Source organism: Elephas maximus, chromosome 26, assembly GCF_024166365.1.
Source record: "Elephas maximus indicus isolate mEleMax1 chromosome 26, mEleMax1 primary haplotype, whole genome shotgun sequence".
NCBI lineage: Eukaryota > Metazoa > Chordata > Mammalia > Proboscidea > Elephantidae > Elephas > Elephas maximus.
This window is the reverse complement of record NC_064844.1, coordinates 34,866,163-34,893,054: the sequence shown is the minus strand read 5'-3', so window position 1 is coordinate 34,893,054 and position 26,892 is coordinate 34,866,163. Positions and strand designations below refer to the sequence as shown.

The following is a 26,892-nucleotide window of genomic DNA, read 5'->3' as shown; positions in this document are numbered from 1 at the left end:
GAAGTCATTTTTTATTTTGTATAAAATAGAGGCAAAACAAGAAGACTCAGAAAGAAATGGAAATTGTTAACTACAATACAAAATATTGAATTCCAAGTTCATTATATTTTTAGTTTTCTTGTTTTGTGGTGGTTACTGCTTTCAAAACTGTTTAAATCAGATTAAGTTTTAATCCTTTCTTTTGTTCTGCAGGGGTGCCTTCCAGACAGGCCAAGGACCTCTCGATGCCCAAGTAAAGCTCTTAGAATTCACTCTGGAGCAGAATTTTGAAGTTGTTTCAGTTAGTACTATTTCTGCTGTGATAGAGTCTGTCACCTTTTTAGTGCACCACTATATCACTTGCTCAGACAAAGTAATGTCTCGAAGTGGATCAGATAGCTCTGTGGGTGCTCGAGCATGCTTTGGGGGCCTCTTCGCCAACCTCATTCGTCCGGGTGATGCAAAAGCAGTTTGTGGTGAAATGACAAGAGATCAACTCATGTTTGATTTGTTAAAACTGGTTAACATTTTAGTACAGCTGCCTCTTTCAGGCAATAGGGAATATAGTGCAAGAGTGTCTATGACCAGCAATACGACAGACAGTGTTTCAGATGAAGAAAAAGTCTCAGGAGGCAAAGATGGTAATGGAAGCAGTACCAGTATTCAAGGATCACCTGCCTATGTTGCTGACTTAGTGTTAGCCAATCAACAGATTATGAGCCAGATTTTGTCTGCTCTGGGTCTGTGTAATAGCAGTGCCATGGCAATGATAATTGGTATGTATAGAAAATATTAATCTTATACTTATTCCTAGTATTGTATCTATTTTCTTTAGCAATGTATGGATTCTTTTTTTTATTTTATTTTAAATAAAGTGTAATGCTACTTTACTGCAGGCTTCATTTTTTTTTTCATATCATGACTGCATTTTATTAAACAAAAAACAAAAAAACCAAACCTGTTGCCATCAAGTCTTAGTGAGGACTTTTATAGAGTGGCTTCAATTAATAAATTAAATCAAAATATTGAAACACTTAAGTGTGAATTTTTTTTTAATTATAAAATAAGGAAAAAAATCAGTTTCATAAGTACTGTATTATATATCCAACCATCTCTAATGTTTCAAAGGCAAAGAATTGTCATCAGATTTTGTATTGGAGAACAAATAAGATAATTTATTCACATTTAAAAAATGAATTATAAAATTTTACAGTATAACAGTCTCTGAGACATGTATCAATGTAAAGTTTATATATTGCTGTTTAGTTTTTCTCTTTGAAAGCTAATATGTTGTGTTAGTTTTTAAAAATAATTGAACTTCTGTTAATTGTGACAAGATCCATTTCTGATATGTTTTTGCATGTTAGTATTTTGTCTACATCATAGAAACAACGATACCTTCTTTCTGATTAGATGTTTTAAAGTATAGTTACATAACTGTCGCTTGTATGTGTCTTCATTTCCTTTTTTCTTTCTAATACATAGCAAGTGAGCTGAGTGATGTTTCTCAGTTATAACAGCAACTTCATTGTTACCAACAATAGAGTATTTCCAATTACAAGATATACAAAAAATAACGCTCTGTTGAATATTTATTATAATATCTAAGTATATGTACATTTAGATATTATGTACCCATGCTTCAGTGGTTTCAGGAAAAAGTGACTTTTAAGCCTCTGTATTTTAATTACTGTTGATTTTTAGGAATTTTTTTCCTAAATGTGTAATCTTCTATGTAAATTAGGGGCAAGTGGACTGCATCTTACCAAGCATGAAAACTTTCATGGCGGTTTGGATGCCATATCAGTTGGGGATGGCTTATTCACCATATTGACAACCCTCAGTAAAAAGGCCTCTACAGTCCACACAATGCTGCAGCCAATCTTAACCTACATGGCCTGTGGGTATATGGGCAGACAGGTAAGTCTAATCCAGCAGCAGCTGCTGTAGTTTAAGTAGTTTCTAGAAGCCGGAGTAGAGAGTTATATGCTAGGGATAGGGACAGATGAGAGTATTCATAATATATACTGGAAAATGAAAAGCATCAGTAAGTGTGGGTTATTAATAGAAGTTAAAGAATGAAGAATGCTTGAAATGACCACAGTGATATAAGAATAAAACATTCAGCACGTTCTTAAACTTTAGATTTCCTTCTGTAGTCCCAAGAAGTAGCTTTTTCTTTTTGCCTAAAAAGCATAGTTTAATGCAAAAATATTTTTCATAGATGTTACATAAGAGAATTTAATATGAGCATTTTTTTAAAGCTTGTGTCACATCCCTAGTTCCTTTCGGTGAAAACAGATTAGGTTTATTTAAAAAGTAAAAAAGGTTAGAATAACATTGTTTTTGTATTTCCTCTTTTAAAATGAAGTTTAGGAACCAGTTTAACCATTTTAACTTCTAGTTCATTTGACATTTTTTTAAATGCAGATTTTAAAGTGTGGTATCTTAAAGAGACTTGTATATACAGATAACCAAACCCTTTGCTCTAAAGTTGATTCCGACTCACAGTGACCTTATATAATTGTCATTTTCTTAAATCTTTATTGCATATATATATATATATTTATCTACTTTGCAAGATAAAAAGATATTTGAGGGGGATCTTTTTTTTGTTTGTTTTTTAGTACGACTAGCATCCAGCGGGAAACAAAGTAAATGTACATTAATGTATAACATGATAGTAGTAGATGAAGACAGATAACATAAAAAAAAGCCATGATTTTAGAGAGCGGGCAGTTCACTTCTTTCCCAGTGTAAATAAGATTTCTTACATATTACAGTAGATATTTTCTATTTATTGGTATAGTTTCAGGCTGATATGAAAATTAACTATAAAAAATATTAAATGCAGTAAGAAGTTTAGTTGTCCTAATTCATGGGAAGCTAATAATCACTATTTTAAAAATCGTGATATACGTGTGTATTTTTTTAGGGCTCTCTTGCTACTTGCCAGTTATCTGAACCATTATTATGGTTCATTTTGAGAGTACTGGATACTAGTGACGCCTTAAAAGCATTCCACGATATGGGTAAGATAAAATTCTAAAAACTGCCATTTAAGTGTAATCATCTGATAGTACATTACATTCTCATTTATGTAGTCTTCTGTGAAAGTTGACTCTTAATTACAAACTGTTTATCTTAAGATAATTTTCATTTAGCATTCTTTGTAAATTTAGGTGGTGTCCAGCTCATTTGCAACAATATGGTTACTAGTACAAGGGCTATTGTAAACACTGCAAGAAGCATGGTGTCAACTATTATGAAATTTCTTGACTCGGGTCCGAATAAAGCTGTTGACAGTACTTTGAAAACAAGAATACTAGCTTCTGAGCCTGACAATGCAGAAGGGATACACAATTTTGCACCCCTGGGTAAGAAAAATCTTACTGTTATGAACTTTTGAATTTATATAGCTGGTGTGAAGCCAAGTTAGTTGTTAAATTGATGATATTTTAATATCACCATTTTAGTTGATTTTAAACATTTGATTTTAAAGGTAGTAGATGTTGAAACATTCTGCTGATGCTAAGGAAGTTTTTAATAGTTCTTTAGTAATAAAGTTTTTTTTTTTATTTCTGTGTTTAAATTGAAGCACGATATATGAAATTAAATACGAGTTTTATATCCATTTCTCCTTAATCAGCGTTAAAGAACTTACTGCTTTTTAAGTGATATTGTCTAAAAAAAAAGAGTTTTAAATTTAGGTATTTTGTCCTTTTTCCAGTTCACATAATTTCCTTCCATATTTTCCTTTTAATATTTCTAATTCATGAATATTAACATCATAGAATAAAGATGATTATTTTCAAAGTGTCTTGTGTATTGGACATTGTATTTTACTGAAATCATTTGAGAATTATTTTACTAGATTTGTTTTTATTTTTCATGTGTAATGTAAAGAAAATTAGGCAGTAATTAGTGATGAACTTGGCACCTTCCAGATGACCAGATGTCCTCATGTTTATGAATACTGTGGCAATTATGCTAAGAGTAGTAAAGATATTAACAGCATCAAATGTTTTTAGTTAATTTTTCTACTTTAATTATTATGATTTGAATAGTCTTCAATACTTTGAGTTTATTTTAAATTTTTATTTAAAATATCTTCTGTAGGTACTATCACTTCTAGCAGTCCTACTGCCCAACCAGCTGAAGTGCTTTTGCAGGCCACTCCGCCTCACAGAAGAGCTCGCTCTGCTGCTTGGTCTTATATCTTTCTACCAGAGGAGGCTTGGTGTGACCTTACCATTCACCTTCCTGCAGCAGTGCTTCTGAAAGAGATACATATCCAACCTCACCTTGCATCTCTTGCAAGTGAGTAATATTTTGTAAATAAACATCATGAAAATAAACTATAATTTAGGACATTTGAAAATGAAAAAAATATTTAGCAAATAATAATATATTTAGGTATAATTACTAGATTGCTTAAACAGTTTTTAATGTAATATTCAACACTATATACCACGTTGCTGTTGAGTCATTTCCAACTCATGATATCTCCATGTGTGTCAGAGTAGCACTATGCTCTATAGGGTTTTCAATGGCTGTTTTTCAAAAGTAGATTGCCAGGCCTTTTTCCCAGCTATCACCAAGTAATTTTCCATGAGGTAAAATGATTTGGGGAAAAAAAAAAAAAAAATTTTTTTTTTTTTTTTCCAGAATGATACGGCTAATTACCCTGAAACAAACAGAATGTCTGATGATATCCAAACAGATGTATTCCAGTTATATATTATTTTGACTTTCTTTTCCCCCAGAATTTATTAAAATGTAGTACTAAGCTGAAATGAGTTCATTTACACACCTGTAGATAGCAGTCTTAGTTTTTCCAGCCAGGTCCACAGCCTAGTCCTGTGGCATAAAGTTAGCATGATTTATTTTTTTTCTGCCCATCGTAAAATAACTGCCTATATGAAGAATTTTTTATTGTAATATTTTAAGTGCGATGAGTATTCATTTGATTCCTTTGTTCATCAAATACATTTCATTGTAATTTTGTAAGACAGGTAATTCAAAGCATTTTTAGAAAATAAGCTACAGAGTAAGCTCTTTCAGATACTCATTAAGAATATGAAATATTATTTTGTATTTTTTATGGCCCTCAAATTCTTTTAGTATAAATATAATGATTTTTACATAATTATTGAAACTGCCACATTTGTGTATGTTCATTATTGATTTTTATTGCCATCAGCTGTCACTCAGTTATTTAATGAAGAGCTAGGGGAAATTTTGTGATCACCGGAAGGATAAATTTATAAGGATTATTTTTTTCCCATTTCCTGGTGACACAGTAGTTAACCATTTGGCTGCTAACCAAAAGGTTGGCAATTCAAATCTACCAGCCACTCCTTGGAAACCCAATAGGACAGTTCTACTCTGTTCTATAGGGTTGCTATGAGTTGGAATCAACTCTCGATGGCAGTGGGTTTGGTTTTTGGTTTTAATATAATTATGAAATCCCACTGTATAATTAGAAGATGGATGTAATGAATATGAAAACAAAAGGAAAATGCGGTAAATACACAGTGTTTTAGCAGGCCTATGAATAACTAAATTACAAGACAAAATATAAGCCCCGGTGGCACAGTGGGTAAGAGCTCTGCTGTGAACAAAAGGTCAGCGGTTTGAATCCACCAGCTGCTCCTTGGAAACCCTATGGGGCAGTTCAACTCTGTCCTGTAGGATTGCTATGAGTCAGAATCGACTTGATGGCAATGGGTTTGACTTTTTGGTTGAATAAGACTTAGGGGAGAAATGCTGTGGAATCTAAAATGAGGAAGAGATTTTTATTTGCAAGGAGGAGGAATGGTTCATGTAAATAGTGGGTTTTGAAATGTTGGCTAGAATTTGCACATGGGGACTGGAAGAGTATTACAAAAGGAAACAACTACTCTATTAATTATAAAAAATATATATCTTTAGATGTTCCCTAGAAGAAGTGTACAGTTGGTTTCTGACTTACAGCAGGGTAATAATGACACGTGCAAGGACCAAACCAAAAACCCAGTGCCGTCGAGTCAATTCCAACTCACAGCGACCCTATAGGACAGAGTAGAACTGCCCCATGGAGTTTCCAAGGAGCGCCTGGCAGATTCGAACTGCCGACCCTTTGGTTAGCAGCTGTAGTACTTAACCACTATGCCACCAGGGTTTCCGTGCAAAGACCAGGGGTTAGAAAACCAGAAGGAAAGAAGGTGCTCGGCATTTCTCATACTAAAAGAACTGAAGAAAAAATTGAAGTCTCAAGTTGCCATATTGAAGAATTCTATGGGGAAAATATTCAGTGGTGCAGGAAGCATCAAAAGCAGATGGGAGGAATACACAGAGTCACTGTACCAGAAAGAATTGATTGACATTCAGTCATTTCAGGAGGTAGTATATGATCAAGAACCAATGGTACTGAAGGAAGAAGTCCAAGCTGCACTGAAGACATTGGCAGAAAACAACGCTCCAGGAATTGATGGAATACCAATTGAGATATAACAAATGGATGCAGAGCTGGAATTGTGTATTCATCTATGCCAATAGACTTAGAAGACAGCTATCTGGCCAACCAACTGGAAGAGATCCATATTTATGCCTATTCCAAAGAAAGGTGATCCAACAGAATGCAGAAATTATCGAACAGTATCATTAATATCACACACAAGTAAAATTTTTCTGAAGATCTTTCAAAAGTGGTTACAACAGTACATTGACAGAAGACTGCCAGGAATTAAAGCTGGATTCAGAAGAGGATGTGGAACGAGGGACATCATTGCCGATGTCAGATGGATCCTGGCTGAAAGCAAAGAATACCAGAAAGATGTTTACCTGTGTTTTATTGACTATGTGGATAGCATTGGAAAGAATTGCAATTCTGTTATGCTCATAAGGAACCTGTACGTAGATCAAGAGGCAATCGTTCGAACAGAACAAGGAGATACTCTGTGGTTTAAAGTCAGGAAAGGTGTACACCAGGATTGTATCCTTTCACTGTATGTCTTCGGTCTGTATATTGAGCAAAGAATCTGAGAAGGTGGACTACATGAAGAAGAATGGAGCATCAAGATTGGAGAAAGAATCCTTAACAACTTGTGTTATGCAGATGACATAACCTTGCTTGCTGAAAGTGAAGAGGACTTGAAGCACTTACTGATGAAGATCAACGACTACAGCCTTCAGTGTGGATTACACCTCAACATAAAGAAAACAAAAATCCTCACACCTGGACCAATGAGCAACATCAGGATAAACGGAGAAAAGACTGAAGTTGTCAAGGATTTCATTGTACTTGGATCTACAGTCAATGCCTGTGGAAGCAGCAGTGAAGAAATCAAACAACTCATTGCTTTGGGCAAATCTGCTGCAAAAGACCTCTTTAAAGTGTTCAAAAGCAAGGATGTCACTTTGAGGACTAAGGTGCACCTGACCTAAGCCATGGTATTTTCAATCCCTTCATATGCATGTGAAAGCTGGACAATGAATAAAGAAGACTGAAGAAGAACTGGCACCTTTGAATTATGGTGTTGGCGAAGACTATTGATTATACTATGGACAGCCAGAGGAATGAACAGATCTTTCTGAAAGAAGTACAGCCAGAATGCTCATTAGAAGCAAGGACGGCGAGACTTCATCTAAGTTACTTTGGACATGAGGGACCAGTCCCTGGAGAAGGACATCGTGCTTGGTCGTGTGGACAGTCAGCAAAAACAGGACAACCCTTGTGAAGATGGATTGACACAGTGGCTGCAACAATGGGCTCAAGCATAACAATTGTGAGAATGGCACAGGACTAGGCATTGTTTCAGTCTGTTGTGCATAGGTTCACTATGAATCAGAACCGGCTCAATGGCACCTAGCACCAAGATGATGTTTAAATGTTCCCTAGTAGAAGTACACAGTTAGCCGCTGACTTAGGACAGAATTCCATTCCGAGGACTCTGTCCTAAGTCGATTCCGATGTCAGTTAAATCTTTTTTTTTTTCATTATTGTTGCCTTTTGCTATCAGTATCTTTATAAATCCAGTCTTTATTTGCCTTTGGGGTTTGGAAACATTATATATAAACTAAAAGATATTTATATGTACATAGAAATACGCACAAATTATAAAAATTTACTCCACTGATGAAGAAGAGTTGGGCGACACTGGCATTTTGTCAGCTGTGGTAATAACTCCACTTGTAGAAGGTCTGTATCATCAGGATTATCCCTGGGAATGAGAATGGCGTTTCTAGTGAGAAAATTGTGAAAGTTATCTATATGGTCCTTTTCTTTTTTTCTTCATATATTTTGCAGCAACATCTCACTGCTCCCTGAATCTGCCTGTCAACTTTAGCAAAGTGGTCAGAGTTTAGGTCCATGTTTTCAGGGAACTGAAGCCCCTGATTTAGTATATAAAACTAAATCTATACGGCAGTGTTTTGAACAGTAAATCATAATATTGAACATGTGAACGTACATCTCATAATAACATTAGCAAATTACATGTTGCAACATTGTATGTAGTAATTATTGCTAACAATAAGATTTACCCAAAAAAAAAAAAAAAATGAATGGTTATAAATGTACCTCATCGTAACTCAAATACATTGTAAGTCAAGGGCTACCTATATATAATAGAGCAGTTTGGTTTTTATTATTGAAGTAGTTTAGAAATTGAAGATATATTGAGCTCTAGTGGAAATAAAATAGAGTTTGGAATCAAACAAAGATTTGAATATAATATATGCCATTCATTCATTATACGAGTTTAGGTTACTTAATCTCTGATTCTGTCTCCTCATGAAAACGTGGACAATACTTTCCTCAAAGGGTTATGAAGATTAAATTAAAAATTGATATGACGTGTCAAGTTCTCAGTAATTGGCATGTTATTTTCATACAGTAAAAGTTTCTTCCCAATTTTACCATTAAAATTAAAACCAAATTTGAGATTGTTTTAGTTCGTAGTTTGTAGATAAATTTATTATGTAGGCTTCTGGGTTATGCTGTTTCATGGTTGGGTTATGCTGTTTCATGGCTTCTTTGAATTTTAGTAAGAACTGACTTTTAAAAAATCCTGTGAATATTTGGTTAAATTTTGAAAGCGACGTAAAAGATAGGAGGCAGAAGCAATTTTTAAACACGACTGTGTTTAAAAATATTTCAATACGGTGGTAGGAGAACCAGGAGCTGGTGAGAAGGGACCTATATTTTTAATTACTATCTTCTTTTCCAAATTATTTAGAACAGGAAATCATAGCATATTAATCCCATACTGTTGGTGATAATTCTGAGCCATGTAGAAATTATAGATGTATTGCCTAATTGGCTGCTTTGTTCTTAAAGAAAATCAAGTAAATGTTTATCTTCAGTTATTTTTTTTGGTGAATGTTAGAATTTTTAAGGACAATTTTTATTATAATGTTGGTAAAATATTTTATGTTGGAAAATAGCCCCCAAAATTAATTATGATGAAAGTCACTGGCAAAATATGATTTGGTATATAAATTTTCTTTTTACAAGTTCGTAGTGAATATAACTGAAGGCTTCTTTTTTAGATGGGATTTCCACTAGGAGGTCTAGTTCACTTTTTCTTTAGTAATTGTTCGATTTGGTCTTTCTACAGCCTGCCCATCCTCAGTATCTGTTGAAGTAAGTGCAGATGGGGTAAATATGCTGCCTTTGTCCACTCCTGTTGTCACAAGTGGTCTCACCTACATAAAAATTCAGCTTGTAAAAGCTGAAGTAGCCTCTGCTGTCTGCCTTAGACTGCATCGTCCACGAGATGCCAGCACTCTAGGCCTTTCACAGATCAAATTACTGGGCCTCACAGCTTTTGGTACCACTTCTTCAGCAACAGTTAATAATCCCTTTCTTCCATCTGAAGATCAGGTATCTAAGACAAGGTATGTTTTGTTTATCATTGTTTAAAAAAAAAAAAGCTTTCTGTGCCTTTTAATACCATCTTTTATTAGGTATAATAGAGATGATAATTTTCTAGAAGCAGAACCCTGACGCTGATTGTAATTGAGATTTATGTGTATTTAATCCTTAAAAGTATCCTTGCCGTGTGTGAGAATATATGTGGGTGTAGTTTTCTGTTTTTTGAATTATCTTCTGATATGGGAATTCCCAAATGCCTGTCACCAGGAGTACATTTGAATCGTACAAACTCACCGTATTAACAGGGACCTAAAAAAAAAAAAAAAAAAAAATTTTTTTTTTTTTTTTGTCTTACATGGTACTTCCTAAGTGGCAGTCAGCAGAAGAATTAATCTGAATGATACAAACTGACCAAAGGAACAAGGACCTAAATAATCCTTTTTTTTAAATTGTGCTTTAGATGAAAGTTTACAACTCAAGTTAAATTTCTCATTTAAAAATTTAAACACATATTATTTTGTGCACTTGCCACACAATTCATCGCGTGGGGCCATAGTTAAACAGATTCCTCCAGTTTCTGTCAGACCAGTAAGTCTGGTCTTTTTATGTGATTTTGAACTCTGTTCTACATTTTTCTCCTGCTCTGTCCGGAACTCTCTGCTGTAATCCATGTCAGGGCGGTTGTTGGTGGTAGTCGGGCAGCGTCTAGTTCTATTAGGCTGAGGCTAGTGGGGTCTGTGGTTTGTGTGGTCCTTTAGCCCTTTGGGCTAATATTTTCCTTGTGTCTTTGGGTTTCTTCATTCTTGTTTGCTCCGGGTGGCATGGGACCAATTGATGTATCCTAGATAGCTACTTGCAAGCTTTTAAGACCCCAGACTCTATCCACCAAAGTAGGATGTAGAACATTTTCTTTATGAGCTATGTTATGCCATTTGACCTAGATGTCCCCCTAGCCTGTGGTCCTCAGGCCCAAGCCACAGCTACTTAGTCCCTCAAAGTGTTTGGATGTGTCTAGGAAACTTCTCTGCTTTTGCTTTGGTCCAGTTGTGCTGACTTCCCCTATATTGTGTGTTGTCCTTCCCTTCAACAAAGGTGACACTTGTCTACTATCTAGTTAGTGAATTCCGTCCCCCTCCCTCCCCACTCTCATAATCATCAAAGAATGCTTTTTTCTGTGTGTAAACCTTTTCTTGAGTTCTTATAATAGTAGTCTTATACAGTATTTGTCCTTTTGTAACTGACTTCTTTCACTCAACATAATGCCCTCCAGATTCATCCATGTTGTGAGATGTTTCACAAATTTATCATTGTTCTTTACCATTGTGTATTAGTCCATTGTGTTTATTAGGTACCATAATTTGTTTATCCATACATCTGTTGATGGGCACGTGGGTTGTTTCCATCTTTTGCATTGTAAACAATGCTGCAGTGAACATGGGCACACGTATGTCTATTTGGCTCTTATTTCTCTAGGCTATATATTCCTAGGAGTGAGATTGCTGGATCGAATGGTATTTCTATTTCCAGCTTTTTAAGGAAGCTCCGTATCATTTTCCAAAGTGGTTGTATCATTTAACATTGCCACCGGCAGTGCATAAGAGTTCCAGTGTCCCCATCTCTTCAAATTTGTCATTTTGTGTTTTTTGGATTAGTTCCAGTATTGTTGGGGTAAGATGGTATCTCGCTGTAGTTTTGATTTCCATTTTCTCTAATGGTTTCACTAGTGATTGCGAGCATTTCTTCCTGTGTCTGTTAGCCGTTTGAATGTCTTCTTTGGAGAAGTGTCTGCTTATATCCTTTGCCCATTTTTTAATTATTTGTCTTTTTGTTGTTGAGGTGCTGCAATATCTTGTAGATTTTAGAGATTAGACCCTTAACAGATATGTCATAGCCAAAATTTTTTCCCAGCCTGTAGGTTCTCTTTTTACTCTTTTGGTGAAGTCTTTGATGAGCTTAAGTGTTTGATTTTTTAGGAGCTCCCAGTTATCTAGTTTCTCTTCTGGTACTTGTGCATTATTAGTTACAGTTTGTATCCTATTTAAGCCATGTATTATGGCTCCTAAGTGTATCCTTTAATCAATGTTATTTTGATAAATTTTGATTGTTGGAAATTTTATAGATTGTTTTTATTGAAATTTTACCTGATGAAAAAAATTGGGGATTTCTTTTTTAATTCTGTACAAGCTGCCAAGACTGTACAGTTTTGCAAGTCTTAATCCTATGCAGTCTGTATTCATGTATCAGTGTGAATATAGAAAAACAGATTTCTTCGTTATTTAAAAAAAAGAAAAAAAAAAGCAAGCACGTAATTCCTAAATGCTGTGAGCACTTAGGAAACCCTGGTGGAGTAGTAGTTAAGAGCTATGGCTGCTTACCAAAAGGTTGGCAATTCGAATCCACTAGGTGCTCCTTGGAAACTCTATGGGACAATTCTACTCTCTCCTATAGGGCCACTATGAGTTGACTCGACAGCAGCGGGTTTGGTTTTTTGGTTTTATGAGCACTCAAGTAATTATATTTGTGATATAATAGGGGAAACTGCCTAATTCTTTATTGATTTTTACATAACGCTAAAACATAATTTTTTTTTTTTAGATTAGTGTTATTTAAGAAGTGTGACATGTTGATCTTTAAGAAGTTCTGTCTTACCGTGGAAATAATTTGAGCTACTTATATTTACCTTATAAACTATTTTGTGTTGTATATTTCAGTATTGGATGGTTACGGTTATTACATCACTGTCTTACTCACATAAGTGATCTGGAGGGAATGATGGCAAGTGCAGCTGCACCTACTGCCAACCTACTACAGACTTGTGCCGCCTTATTGATGTCACCGTACTGTGGAATGCATTCACCCAACATTGAGGTTGTGCTTGTGAAGATAGGACTGCAGTCCACTAGAATTGGCCTGAAGCTTATAGACATTCTCCTGAGAAACTGTACAGCATCAGGCAGTGATCCTACAGGTGATATTTGATATATTAATTTTACAAATCCAGAAATGAACGGTAATTGGACTGTGTGGTCTCTGTGATTTAATTCTGTTTCTGAAATTAATTTCCTTTAAGACTTTGTTGTTTTTGGAGTTTAGGGAATTATTAGGGAGTTATTTTTTTCTGAATGCTTTAAAAATTAAACTGAGCAATCTTTACACCCCCAGTTTGCTGATCTAGCATCCTTTTTTTTTCTTTAATTGTTCGTTACAAGATTTGAATAGCCCTTTACTTTTTGGAAGACTGAATGGACTTTCTTCTGACTCTACAATAGATATTCTTTACCAGCTTGGAACAACTCAGGATCCTGGAACAAAAGACAGGTATATGATGATTCCATTTTTCATTTAAAACCACATTATGTGTGTATTGCCTGTTATTTGCAAACTCTTCTTACATAATTCCATAAAAATTAAGACATAGCTTTATATATTGTATATATTTTTATATACTTCACATGTTGCCACTTTCAAGGATTTTTCTGTATATTAAACATAGATTTGCATCTATTTGGACATACTTTAAGGTAATTTGAAGTGGAATTCTTAGTACTGCTTTTGAGGAATGGTATGGGATAAAACACATGTATTTTTGTCAACTGTGTTGTAATAGGATCCTTATATGTTGATGGTGTCGTAATCATACTATGTATCTTAGGCAGTACTTACTTAATGTGAATAAATACAGGAATATTGGGTGCACTGTAAGTAGTTGGACTGTTTTGATAGAGTTGATGTTTATTGTTTATTTGTTACTATTGATTGTTATATTTGTTGGCAGTGTTTTATTAGATTTTCTACCTGCTCTCTTTCTTTTCCTACTACAAAAGACACAATATCTTATTAATGAAATAATATCTGAAAACTTTAACTATCTAGTGATTTTTGAGTGTAGATGTTTTGAGATGAGCTGTACTAACATTGTTCTGCCTTAATGTCTTCTATCTCCATATTAATAAGAACTCCCAAGTATTTTTGAAACATGTTTTTATTGATAAATTTTTGAGGAACTCTTTAGCATTCTCCAGTTTTATGTATGCCATCTGTCTTAGTTATCTAGTGCTGCTATAACAGATGGCTTTAGCAAAGTGGATGGCTTTAACAAAGAGAAATTTATTCTTTTACAGTCTAGGAGGCTAGAAGTCCGAAACCAGGGTGTCAAATCCAGGGGCGGGGTTTCTTTTTCTGTCAACTCTGGGGGAAAGTCCTTGTCATCAGTCTTCCCTGTGAAGAGCTTCTCAGCACAGGGACCCCGGGTCCAAGTGACGCACTGTTCTCCTGGCTCTTGTTTCTTAGTGTCATGAGGTCTCCATATCTCTCTGCTCACTTCGGTCTTTTATATCTCAAAAGAGAGTGACTTAAGACACAACGTAATCTTGTAGATTGAGTCCTGCATCATTAACATAACTGCCACTAATCCCAATTCATTAATATCTCAGAGACAGTATTTATAACGTAGGAAAATCACATCAGATGACAAAGTGGTGGACACTCACACAACACTGGGAGTCATGGACCAGCCAAATTATCACACATTTTGTGGGGACACAATTCAATGCATAACACCATCCATATTAGAAGAACCTATTTATATAGAGTGTGTGACTCATTCTTTCTATGCTAGAGTATATTTCCTTTGCCATGTTATCTTTTAATATTTTAATTTATATTCACAATGAAATCATTTGGCATTTTATTAATTTCTTGTTTTATAAATTAATAATAATTTAAAAATAGTAACACCGATAATATTTTTGGTGAATACTTATTCATTTTATAGATGTTTACTGAATATCTTCTGTATGCCTGGCACCATGTTTGATACTAGAGATGCAAAATTTAATCAAGTCCTGCTTTGTACTTTCAAGGTTGGGGAGACAGCAGTGTTAACTGCAAAAAAAAGATTTACATAGATCCAATTTGGGGCATGAAATGTTAGGCCAGGCAGTGAAAGGTGTTCTGAGGGGAAATTACTACATAATAGTGTAATAGCTTTCACTTGTTTTTGGCTAATTGCTTCCATCTTCACTTGATTAAAAATGTTTATAAATGACATATTTAACTGCATGTTTATTTTCAATATAATAACTTTAAAACATTAAATAGGCCGACTTCTATCAGTCTCTTTATATAAACTGTATGATAACTATATTACACTTAAAAAGAGATTAGAATACTTTTTAACAAAGTAAATAGGAACCTGTGCCAAATTTGAATCATAATGGTAAGTAGAGCTAAAAAATATATAAAAATTAGTGTTAAATGTTTTTCCATAAAAAGTTGCTTGAAATCTCTTAGGATTATCTTAGGATAATTTAATTTTTAAGTATTTTTATGTTTCTTTTTATCATAAGAGGAAAATTAAACTTAATGAAATTATTTCCTTTGCATAATTCCTTTTAACACATGAATGTTTATCATTCAGAACTGACATAAATGACAATATTGTTGGTTGCCATGGACTGAGAAAATGTTACTGTCTCCTGATTGCCACTTTTCCCTTCTTTTTCTCTGACTTGTCTTTATTTCACATCATATGAAATTGAAATTTTAAGAGCTTTCTTTCAGTCCTGCAGGGTATAGAGAAGGATTAACTAGTATTATATAACCTCTTACCCCCATTTCTTATTTCCTGAAGCAAAGAAGAGTCTCATGGTCTTAAGTTAGAAAATTGTGGGGGGGCGGGGCAGGGGGCAACAAATATAAGCACATTGTGTTAAGAACCTTACAGCAAATCTTGTCTCATTTTCTGCCTTGTATACACACTACAAAGCATTGTTCCTTTCAGTAGTTGATTTTACATGTCCTTAGCTCTAGGAGGTTGGGAAAAAGTGGCACTTGGGAAAGTACATGTGTTGGGGGTATTTTCTGTTATCAGGATGAATAGTGTGGATGGTTGATACTGGTATTCAATGTTTGGGGGCCAGGAATTTGAAACACCATGTGTTGCATGGGACTCTCTGCACAATGAAGAATTAGCCCCAAATCACTACTCTGGGTTGTATGGATTTGCTGTAAATTGAAAAATTTTAGAGGAGAGCATGACTTTGTGAAACTCTGTTTTGAGTAATTCTGGGCATTTTTATATTTTATTATAAATGAGGTAAGAAGTAATCAGTATTCATTTGCTGAATAACAGTTGTGTTATCACTAACTTTTTGACCAGTTATGATTGGTAAGGAGCCCTGATGGCACAGTGGTTAAGAGCTCATCAGATCGAATCTACCAGCCGCTCCTTAGAAACCCTATGGGGCAGTTCTACTCTGTCCTTTAGTGTTGCTATGAGTCAAAATTGACTCCTTGGCAATGGTTTTGGTTTGGTTTAATGTCATTTTTAAGGAGCCCTGGTGACACCGTGATTAAAGTGCTCAGCTACTAATCAAAAGGTCGATGGTTTGAACCCACCAGCCATTCTGCAGGAGAAGGATGTGACAACCTGCATCTGCAGAGATTTATAACCTTGGAAATCCTATGGGGCAGTTCTGCTGTGTCCCGTAGATGTCTTGTAGAGTCGGCATCAACTCGAAGGCAGTGCATTTAATGCCAGTTTTAGGGAGCCCTGGTTGCTCAGTGGTTAAATTGCTGGACTGCTAACCAAAAGGTTATCAGTTTGAATCCACCAGTCTCTCCACAGGTGAAAGATGTGTAGTTGGCTTTTGTAAATATTTACAGCCTTGGAAATCCCGTGAAATAGTTCTACTCTGTCTTACAGGGTTGCTATGAGTCAGAATTGAATCAACAGCAATAGATTAATGTCAGTTTTAGTGTAATTGGTTTACAGAATTCATTTTTTTCTTTTAAGAATTCAGGCATTGTTAAAATGGGTCAGTGATTCTGCAAGAGTGGCTGCTATGAAGAGAAGCGGCAGGATGAGCTACACGTTCCCTAACTCATCAGCAGCAGAGTATGGACTTGTAATGCCGTCCCCTTCACATCTGCACTGTGTAGCAGCAGTTCTGTGGCACAGCTACGAACTCCTTGTGGAGTATGATTTACCAGGCCTGCTGGACCGAGAGCTCTTTGAGTAAGTGTGATTTGTGAGATCCTCACCACTCCCTGACCCCAGTATTAGGTCATTTAAGGTTCTCTTTTGATGAAACATAGTATTTTACATGCTTGTTTTGATGAAAATTATATCTTGAAAGTAGTAGTTAAATACAAGCAGGTGTCATTTTGAAATGATGTGTCACAAATTTCATTAATTAGTCTTCATGTTTTAATGTATACTAGTGGTGCTGCCTGCAATTTCTCTTTTCTACCTAAAATCGGAATGTATAACGTATTTGTTCCTATGATCTTTAGTGTTCTCACTTGGAAATACATACACCAGATTCTTTTATCCTAGATATTTATATGTGGGTAAAGTTATACCTGGGAATTCTGAAAAACATAGTACTTTCTATGTAGTTGTTATAGTTGTCATTTTGACAAGTAGAGTCCACTTAACTACATTTCTTCATTATACTCTACTAAGGGTTTGCTGAATTTACTGCTAACTTGTAGCAGAATATTATATTTATTTCCAAAGAGTTCCATGACTTATAAATTGTAGGCAAGATCTTTGTGCTCTAGCCTATCATCTTCACGTCTGACCCTGTCCATTGACATAATCTATGACTTATTAGTGAAACTCACTAATAGTTTTGAACTTACAAGCATTAGCTTTCAGTTTACAAACAATAAGCCGTTAATAACATCAAACTCAACCTAAATGTTTCTTTGGTGTAATTTTCTGTTGTTTTTTTAGATATCTTTTAAGGTCACACAGAGAACAAAACTTAAATACAAGTCACTTGGTATTCATTTTACAATTTTCCTTCATCTTACATTACATCATATTATTTAATGTCCAATAAGCTGTAAGTTTTTGTCAGTATAATATGAGCTCTTATGGAAATATTTGAAACAATGAATTCTGTGTAAAAAATAAAAACTTATTAACATATTTTCTTTTATTTCCATAGGTTACTTTTTAATTGGTCCATGTCTCTTCCCTGCAATATGGTTTTGAAGAAAGCTGTTGACAGTCTACTTTGCTCGATGTGTCACATACACCCAAAGTATTTTTCTTTGCTCATGGGCTGGATGGGAATTACCCCTCCTCCAATGCAGTGTCACCATAGACTGTCCATGACAGATGATAGCAAAAAGCAGGATCTTAGTTCCTCTTTAACAGATGACTCTAAAAATGCACAAGTACTTCCTGCACTAACTGAATCACATTTGGCAACCCTTGCTTCTGCTTCTCAATCCCCGGAAGCTATCAAACAATTATTAGACTCAGGTTTGCCTTCTCTTCTTGTGAGGAGTCTGGCGAGTTTCTGCTTTAGCCACATTTCTTACTCAGAAAGCATTGCTCAGTCAATAGACACTTCCCAGGATAAACTCAGGCGGCATCATGTTCTACAACAATGTAATAAGATGCCTATCACAGCAGACCTGGTTGCTCCTATTCTTAGGTTTTTGACAGAAGTTGGCAATAGCCATATTATGAAAGATTGGCTTGGTGGTCCTGAAGTCAATCCACTGTGGACAGCACTTCTGTTTCTATTGTGCCACTCTGGTTCTACTTCCGGAGGACTTAATATATGTGCACAACAGACTAGTGCAAGATCGGCTTCTCTTTCTTCAGCTGCTACAACAGGACTGACCACTCAACAGCGGACAGCAATTGAGAATGCAACTGTTGCCTTCTTTCTGCAGTGTATTTCATGCCACCCTAATAATCAAAAGCTGATGGCACAGGTAAGAGAAGAAAAACTTGGCTTATGCCTTGCAAGTTTTGCTATTTTAATGTGCTGTCAAATAGCACCAGTGGTTTCAGGTGAGGGAGGGATGTAAATGAAGGCAAAGTTTGTGGGTAGGTGAGTTAAAGATCTGGAATTAAACCATATTTAAAATAAAGTACTGGTAGTTCCTCCTTCCCTCTCTCAAAATGTGCTGTCGCCTAAGTCAGTTATTCTTTTTGATGAGAAGATGGACAAATTCAGCGGGATTCTATCTATAGATTATACCCCCCTCCTCTTTTTTAAACTCCTCCATATGAAAAGAACAAGCTCGAAAGAACAGTACTTTAGCTGCTGACTGTTTGTCCGTGGATAGCAGTGCTCTTAGCGGCATTGAGGTTTTAGCTTTTAGTGTAATCACGTTGCTGCAAACGACAGTGTGGTTCTAATGATGCAGAACGTTGGAGTAGTTTTCATGTAAAAGACTCTTGAAAAATCACATAAAAATGTGAAAGGCTGGTTCTTGTATTAAGTCCATGTTGCCAAAAATCTTGAAAGCTAGAATTATTTCAAGATCATTTCTAGTTGTTTTTTTGCCAGATTCTGCTCCTTTTTAGCTGTTGGAAATTTGGGCAGAGTGTATAAACCATAAAATTGGGCTAGCGATACCTATTGCAGAGATTTATTGTTAGGATAAAATATTGTGATAATAAAGTATGAAGGAACCTTGGTGATTCAGTAGTTAAGCACTGAGCTGCTAACCAGAAGATCGGCAGTTCAAACCTGCCAGCTACTCTGCGGGAGAAAGATGTGACGGTCTGTTTCCGTAAAGATATACAACCTTAGAAACCCAAACCCCATGGAGCAGTTCTACTATGTCTTACAGGGTCGCTGTGAGTCAGAGTTGACTCGGGAACAGGTTTGGTTTTTTGGGTTTATGTAAAATATCTAGCATAAAGCTGTCGGAGACATAGTAAAAAATATAGTAATTACCTTCTCTCCCCACCTCATATTTAATAATGTTTGTTCATGTAAAACTTCACTAACATCTAGAAGGAAGGGTATCATAATTTTTGAAAAAATCAAATGATTTAACTTTATTAAGAAGAGCAAGGTATTTGATTGTCCATAGTAATTGATTATTGGAAAAATATACTTACATCTCTGCTTAATATGCGTAATTAAAAAATGCTTATAGCTGCAACCAAGGGCATGAAAATGGATATTTGAAAATTGGATTTGTGTCTCTGGATAGTGTGAATTCTTTGTGTCCCACTACCTCTGGCCTGTCCTTATTATCATCTCTCAACTTCTTGCTAAAGCTTCATGTATGTGTGCTTTAGATAATTTACTTTTCCCATAATTTTTTTTGTTTTTTAACCACATTGATATTGACAAAAGTTGTAAATAAGCTGGTTATTCTGATCTTCATTATGTGAAAACTTTATAGTAATGATTTACCCACAAAAATGTTTGTTGTGCTTTTTACCTATTTAAATACTCATCTATTTTAAGATGAAATAATGTGTTCTTTAACTGCTGATTTGATGTGTTAAAATATATTTGTTAATCTACATTCTTAATTTTCTGTTCACTGTTCAAAATAAGAAGCTGAAAATAAACTATTTAAATCTCTTGCCTTGCCAGGTTCTCTGTGAACTATTCCAGACATCCCCTCAAAGAGCGAACCTTCCAACTTCTGGGAACATTTCAGGGTTTATACGAAGATTATTTTTGCAGTTAATGCTGGAGGATGAGAAAGTGACAATGTTTCTTCAGTCTCCTTGTCCGGTGAGTTTATAACACTTAAATTAAATCTTGATTAGCTGTGTGTAAAGATATTTTATAATTTCAAATCAGGGCTTTACAGTTATCTCTGTGTTCTTCTAACTTCTAGTGTAGAAACTGAAACTAGAACAACCTTTATTCCTAACGACAGTACTTGAAAGTCACTTTACAATAACCCCTGTGCTTAGAATATCTATACCCTACCTTGAGTTGTATAATTTGATTTGGGAAAAAAGTGAGATAGTTTAAGGTCTTGTAATGCTAATATAAAAATTGACCCAGCAGAAAAATCACATAGGAAATAAACATGCCACATTTAAAGAAATATATAAAACAAACTGTGTATTTTATATGCTTTATTAACTTTCTTATTGTTTTATGTTCTTCAAACTTTTTCATATTGATATACATTCCAAAAAGTCACTTCTTGATTCTTGTGAATTAATTTTCAGCTGTACAAAGGCAGAATTAATGCTACTAGCCATGTCATCCAACATCCAATGTATGGAGCAGGCCACAAGTTCCGTACTCTTCATTTGCCAGTCTCAACAACATTATCAGAAGTTCTTGACAGAGTGTCAGGCAAGTCATAATTAAATATTAATTTTTCTTTATCTTTATGCTAGATGTCTATGGAATTTTATTACTTTTATAAAACTATTTCACTGCATTCACCCATTAGCAACTATCTAGAAAACACTGACATCTTCATAGTTTGAAGCATGGGTAAGAAACCATCAAGTGCACAGAATATGCAGTGTACTTGGGCATCTATGGTTATTTTGGTGTGAAGTGGTTGAAGTGTTTGATATGTATGGGAATGACAACATGAGCAGCTGGAAATCAGCATGCCATGGGAAGCCATTGATGGATTTTTCTCACAGTAAATTATCTGTTTTATAGTAGATGGAATGTAGGGCATTAGGTTGGATGAGAGGAGTATGGATAATAAACATTTATGAAATCCAGCGAACAAATGAGTGGTCAAGAATGAAAATGATGTAGGTAGAATTGACTTGTGACCTTTTTGTTCACAGACAGTAAATAAAGCAAAAAGAGCTTTTCCTCCTAGGTTTCTTGCCTAGATGATGCCTTTAAACAACATAATGGTTATCAAAGAAAGAGCAGCTTTTGATGGGAGAATGTGAATTGCTCTCAGAAATCCTAGTCAGTCAATATTTATTGAGCATCTGCTATGTGCAAGCATTGTAGTTTGTCCTGGGTACGTAAAAATGAGTAAAACCCCGTATCCTGCCTCTCAAAGTAGTTGTGTGCTACCGGGTTAAAAAACTGGAAATTTAATCCTAGATAAATAAGAGCTGTGAAAAGAATAGACATATGCACACCCGTGTTCATTGCAGCGTTATTCACAATAGCAAAAAGATGGAAACAACCTAAGTGTCCATCAGCAGATGAGTGAATAAACAAACTCTGGTACATGCACACAATTGGACACTACGCAATGATAAAGAATAATGATGACATCCCAAAACATCTCAGTAATTTTACCTACTTTCTATAGTTTCTGACGTTATTGCTTTCACATATAAAGTTAATATGTCAGTATTTTTTATTTCACCTATTAGTTATCTTTTTAAGAAATTTAAATAATAAGAAAAAACTGAGTCATCTGGTGTCATCCTTAGTTTATTCCCCCATATTCAATGTATCTTTTCTCTGGCCACTTGTAAGAATTTTTATTACTGGTTTTAAGCAATTTGATTTTGATTATGCTGTGGTGTTTGTTTTTTTTTTTTTTTTTGGTGTAGTTTTCTTCATGTTTCTTACGCTTGGGGTTTGTCGAGTTTCGTCAGTCTGCAGGTTTATAGAGTTCATCAAATTTGGAAAAATTTTGGCCATTATGTCTTCGAATATTTTCTGCCCCCTCCCTCCCTTCTTTTTTGGGGATTCCAATTACATACATGTTAGGGCACTTGAAATTGTTTCACAGCTCACTGAAACTCTTAATTTTTTTTTCAACTTTTTCTTTTTGATAATTTCTGTCCTCAAATTGACTGATCTGTTCTTCTTTAGTGCCTAATCATGTGTTAGAAGTTCGATGTGGTTCTTTTTTTATTTCCTTGTTGCTACTTAAAAGTGTTCAAGCTTTCCTTTACTTTCTGGGACATATTTTTGTCATTATTGGTTCTATTTTCCTGCTTATTTATTTGCCTGGAAAGTTTTTATTGGATGCCAGACATTGTAAGTTTTATTTTTTTTGGGTGCTGTGTATTTTTGTATCCTGAGATGCAGTTGAGTAATTTGAAAACAGTTTGTTGCTTTCAGGGCCAGCTTTTAAGCTTTGTTAGGCAGAACCAGAACAACTGAATCTAAGGCACTGCTATCCATAGAACATTTTGTGATGATGGAAACTTTTAATAAACCTGTGCTGTCTCATACTGTATCTGCCAAGTTCTTGAAATATGGTCAGTGAGATTAAGGAACTAAAGTTTAATTTTAATGAACTTAAATTGAAATAGCTCCTATATTGGAATAGGAATAGGGTACTGTATTGGAAAACGTAGGTTTAGGCCTAATTCATTCCCACTACTGAGGCAGTTCCCTTTTTGAGTACTCTGTTAGAAATTTGTTGGACTTTGTGAACACAAACTATTTGAGACATTACATGAGACCCCAGAGTTGTTCCCCTTGCTGCTTTTTTGGTTGACTTTCCTTAACCTTGAGTGGTTTCTTCACATGTATATGGTTATCAGTACTTACTGATGACTTGAAAGGGACCCTTTATAGATCTCTAGAATTCTCTCACTGAGCAGATCTCACCTCCATGGGAATGTGCCGGTCTAACTCCAGCTAACTGTCTTTGTCTCCTTGGACTGCCAGCTCCATATCCCCAACCTAGGGTTGTGCTGTACTGTGACATGGGGAAACTCTTTCCACACAATAAGCTGGAACAGTCATATGGCTAACCTCATAATCTACTCTTTTAGGCATCACTGTTCTGCTCTGCCTGATGCCCAGTATCTGAAGACTATTGTTTCATGTATTTTCCCAGTTTTTTAATTACTTCAGGTAGGAAAGTTGTGGTGTGATTAATTACTTTTGTGTGTGGCCTTTCTAGCCATGGTCTTATGACTCCTACCCAGGTAATTGGGTAGGGTTGTGCATGTAAGATAATTTGGCCCACTGAAGGGATTGATCCATTTTGCCTTAAAAGAGCCAATTCCAGAGCAGAGAGGATAGCCTGCCACCACCAAAGATGGAGAGACCTGCAGCAGAGATCCGCAGGAGATGGTGCATTGGGCTTTCTGGCCCACAGACCAAGAAAGCTGAGTGCCTTTGGCAGAGACTAAGGTCCAGGGAGAAGTCTATGCCTGACCCACAATTTTGGGACTTGCCAGCCTCCACAACCGCATGACCCATTTCCTTTATATTGCTTGTGAGTTCTGTGAGATGTTGCAGTGAATTAGGGAACCCAAAGACAGGAGGGAGTGTACTGAGGAGAGAGTGAATAGTTGATGTTAGAGATGATGGAGTGGTACAGCAACTTGGGAAAGTTAGACATTTGGGATATCTTTAACCTCTGCCTTATAGGAACCAGCTTTGTGCTAATCTTTATGAAAGAAATTATTCATTTAAAAGTAAATCTGTTCCTTGTTATTCCACGTTGGCCAGAAATGTAAATCCAAACCAGAGCAAATTAGACAGAAAATCGAGAAAAATTTTTCTTAGTTATAACTTTTGTACCATTTATTGAAAGAATAGATTGAATAAACACGGAAGTCATTAGAACTTCTGATTGCACTCTGTAAAGACTTATCACATAATGATCTTTACATGTTTTCCTTACCTGTTTATGCTATAAGTTAATGTAATAAAGTTTTTAGTACTTAAATATTTCACTCTGACTTACATGAATATCCTTGCCATTTTGGATTGCTTGGTTGTTTTTGTTGGGAAAAAAATATTGTTTTTAAGTGAGAGGAGACTGTATCAACTGTGTCCACATAGTGAAAACCATTTCTAATATCACAGCAGTTCATCCGGCCTTTTGGATTTCTCAATGGCTTTGGGCTTGCTATGAGTCGGAATCGACTCGACCACAGAGGGCTTGGTTTTTTTTTTTAATTCATATCATTATATTGTCACCTCATTCATTTTACAATTTTTAATACTGTGGTATAGTCCAAAGAACAGGAGTCCTGGTGACGGGGTGTTTAAAGCTATCAGCTGCTAACGAAAAGGTCAGCAGTTCAAACCCACCAGCCACTGTGCAGGAGATAGATGTGGCAGTCTACTCCTGTAAAAATGACAGCCTGGAAACCCTGTGGAGCAGTTCTACTCTGCCCTATAGGGTCGCTAGGAGTCAAAATCGACTCAGTAGCAGTGGATTTGGTTTTCTGGTTTTATAATCCAAAGTAATAAAGAATATATTAATTCAAGAAATAATCGTGAAAACCTCTAGTATTTGTTTTTAAAGTAGTGGTAAAACACATTACTCTGTTACCTAGGATGCTAACTAAATAAAATAACAAGAAATCTATTACTGAAATTTGTTCTTTATAATGTCTATTTGTAGTAGAAGTCTAGTGTAATACTTTGAGAGGAGCCCTGATTTGAATCCCATATTTACAGTTTACAAAATGTGCCAGCATCCTCTTCAAGGCTCAGTTTCCTCATTTTGAAATAATACTCTTTCTTGATATGCACATGAAAACCCAAAAACCCACTGCCATGGAGTCAGTTCCTACTCATAGCAACTCCATGGGGTTTCCAAGGCTGTAAATCTTTGTGGAGGCAGACTGCCCCATCTTTCTCCTGTGGAGCAGCTGGTGGTTTCAAACTGCCGACCTTTCAGTTAGCAGTCAGTTGCTTTAACCACTGCACCACCAGGGCTCCTTGAGATGCATGTAGTAAGGACCAGATTAGCTCGAGGGGTCAAGCGCATGAACCATGCCTAAAAGAAAAGCAAGTTTTCATGGTAATCATTTTTCACTGTATCTGGAGCTGTTGTTGTTGGTTGCTGTTTAGTTGACTGCAACTCATGGCAACCACATGTGTAGACAGTAGAACTGCTCCATAGGGTTTTCAAGGCTGTGACCCCTTGGAAGCAGATCACCAGGCCTATCTCCTGAGGCACCTCTGGGTGGGTTCCAGCAGCCAACCTTTTGGCTAGTAGTTGAGAGCTTAACCTTTTGCACCATCCAGGGTCTCTACCCCTAAAGCTAGTACTGTTGTAATATGTAATATTCCTTAGGGATTGAAACTTAAATATTCTGATTTTAATATGGTGATCTCCTTATTAATATTATCAAGGATTACATACTAGGTATTACCTTATAACGTTTCTTTTAAATCAGTTTACACTGTACCTATATTAGTGATAATCTTCCTCTGAAGTACTTAATGTTTTCCTCCTTAATGATTTTATAAAAGCAGTGTATTTTAGATAAGATTTTCTTACAGATACTCCGAGTATCACAGCTAAACTAATTAGTGAACAAAAAGATGACAAAGAGAAGAAAAACCATGAAGAGAAAGAGAGAGTTAAGGCAGAAAATGGATTTCAGGACAATTACAGTGTTGTTGTTGCCTCTGGTATGTTTTCTGTTTTTTTATAATTTTGATTTTGCTTGAGTTTCTAGAAAATATAACAATTTAAGGAATTGTATATAATAAAATGTATTAATGCAAAAAACTTAAAGAGTATTTTTTTTTTCTATTTTAAAATTAAATGTAAAATATTGTGCCAGAAATTTATTACTCTTTGGCAGTGGAATTATTAAATTTATGTCTGAAGCATACTATATTTCATCAGATATTGAACATGTATGAATATGTTAGCTACTCCACTTATGCTTAACAGCATAAGGAGAATTATATTCTGACAAGTCCATTAGATGTTAAGGAAATTTAATGTAGCCTGTTTCGACAGCACTGGGTTTTTTTTTCTGGGTTTCTTAAAAAAAAAGAAAAACTAAAAAAAGTATTTAGTATTTTTAGTTTTCCTTTATGGTGAGTTCATCATGTAAAAACAGAAATAATAAAAAGAAAAAAGGTTGAAAAATTAGTTTTTAGCTATTAGGTGGAGGAGGAAGTGGCCCAATAAACAACATCATGATAAATTGAGAAAATCGAAGTTTTCTAGGATTTCATTTCATTTGGATCCACAATCAATGTCCATGGAAGCAGCAGTCAGGAGATAAAGCGATGTATTGCATTAGGCAAATCTGCTGCAAGATACCTCTTTAAAAAGTTAAAAAGCAAAGGTGTCATTTTTGAGGACTAAGGTGCTCCTGAACCAAAAGATTTTTTCACTCAGTTCACATACATGTGAAAGCTGAACAGTGAATAAGGAAGACTGAAGAAGAATTGATACCTTTGAATTACGGTGTTGAGAAAGAATATTGAATATACCATGAACTGCCAGAAGAACAAATGGGTCTGTTTTGAAGAAGTACAGCCAGAGTGCTCCTTAGCAAGAGTGGTGAGACTGTCCACATACTATGGACATGCTATCAGGCGGGACCAGTCCCTGGAGAAGGACATCATGCTTGGTAAAGTAGGGTCAGTGAAAAAGAGGAAGAC

General features: G+C 35.5%; 1 protein-coding gene across 10 annotated transcripts in view; it reads left to right on the top strand.

Moving 5' to 3' along the window:
• BIRC6 (baculoviral IAP repeat containing 6) overlaps window positions 1–26,892 on the top strand; it is a 383,808-nt gene that overhangs the window by 185,387 nt on the left and 171,529 nt on the right. For 9 of the 10 annotated variants that reach the window (XR_007515526.1, XM_049870389.1, XM_049870387.1 and 6 more), the window contains 13 exons: window positions 193–755; window positions 1,724–1,899; window positions 2,915–3,011; window positions 3,162–3,356; window positions 4,099–4,299; window positions 9,582–9,861; window positions 12,550–12,806; window positions 13,048–13,156; window positions 16,635–16,856; window positions 17,797–18,577; window positions 20,206–20,349; window positions 20,799–20,928; window positions 25,771–25,902. Coding sequence is in view for 9 of the 10 variants with exons in the window: in XM_049870389.1 (XP_049726346.1) it covers window positions 193–755; window positions 1,724–1,899; window positions 2,915–3,011; window positions 3,162–3,356; window positions 4,099–4,299; window positions 9,582–9,861; window positions 12,550–12,806; window positions 13,048–13,156; window positions 16,635–16,856; window positions 17,797–18,577; window positions 20,206–20,349; window positions 20,799–20,928; window positions 25,771–25,902 (3,287 nt within the window). In the remaining variant the exon portion in view is untranslated. The remainder of the gene's footprint in view (window positions 1–192; window positions 756–1,723; window positions 1,900–2,914; window positions 3,012–3,161; window positions 3,357–4,098; window positions 4,300–9,581; window positions 9,862–12,549; window positions 12,807–13,047; window positions 13,157–16,634; window positions 16,857–17,796; window positions 18,578–20,205; window positions 20,350–20,798; window positions 20,929–25,770; window positions 25,903–26,892) is intronic. The other variant, XM_049870385.1, reaches the window with a different exon arrangement.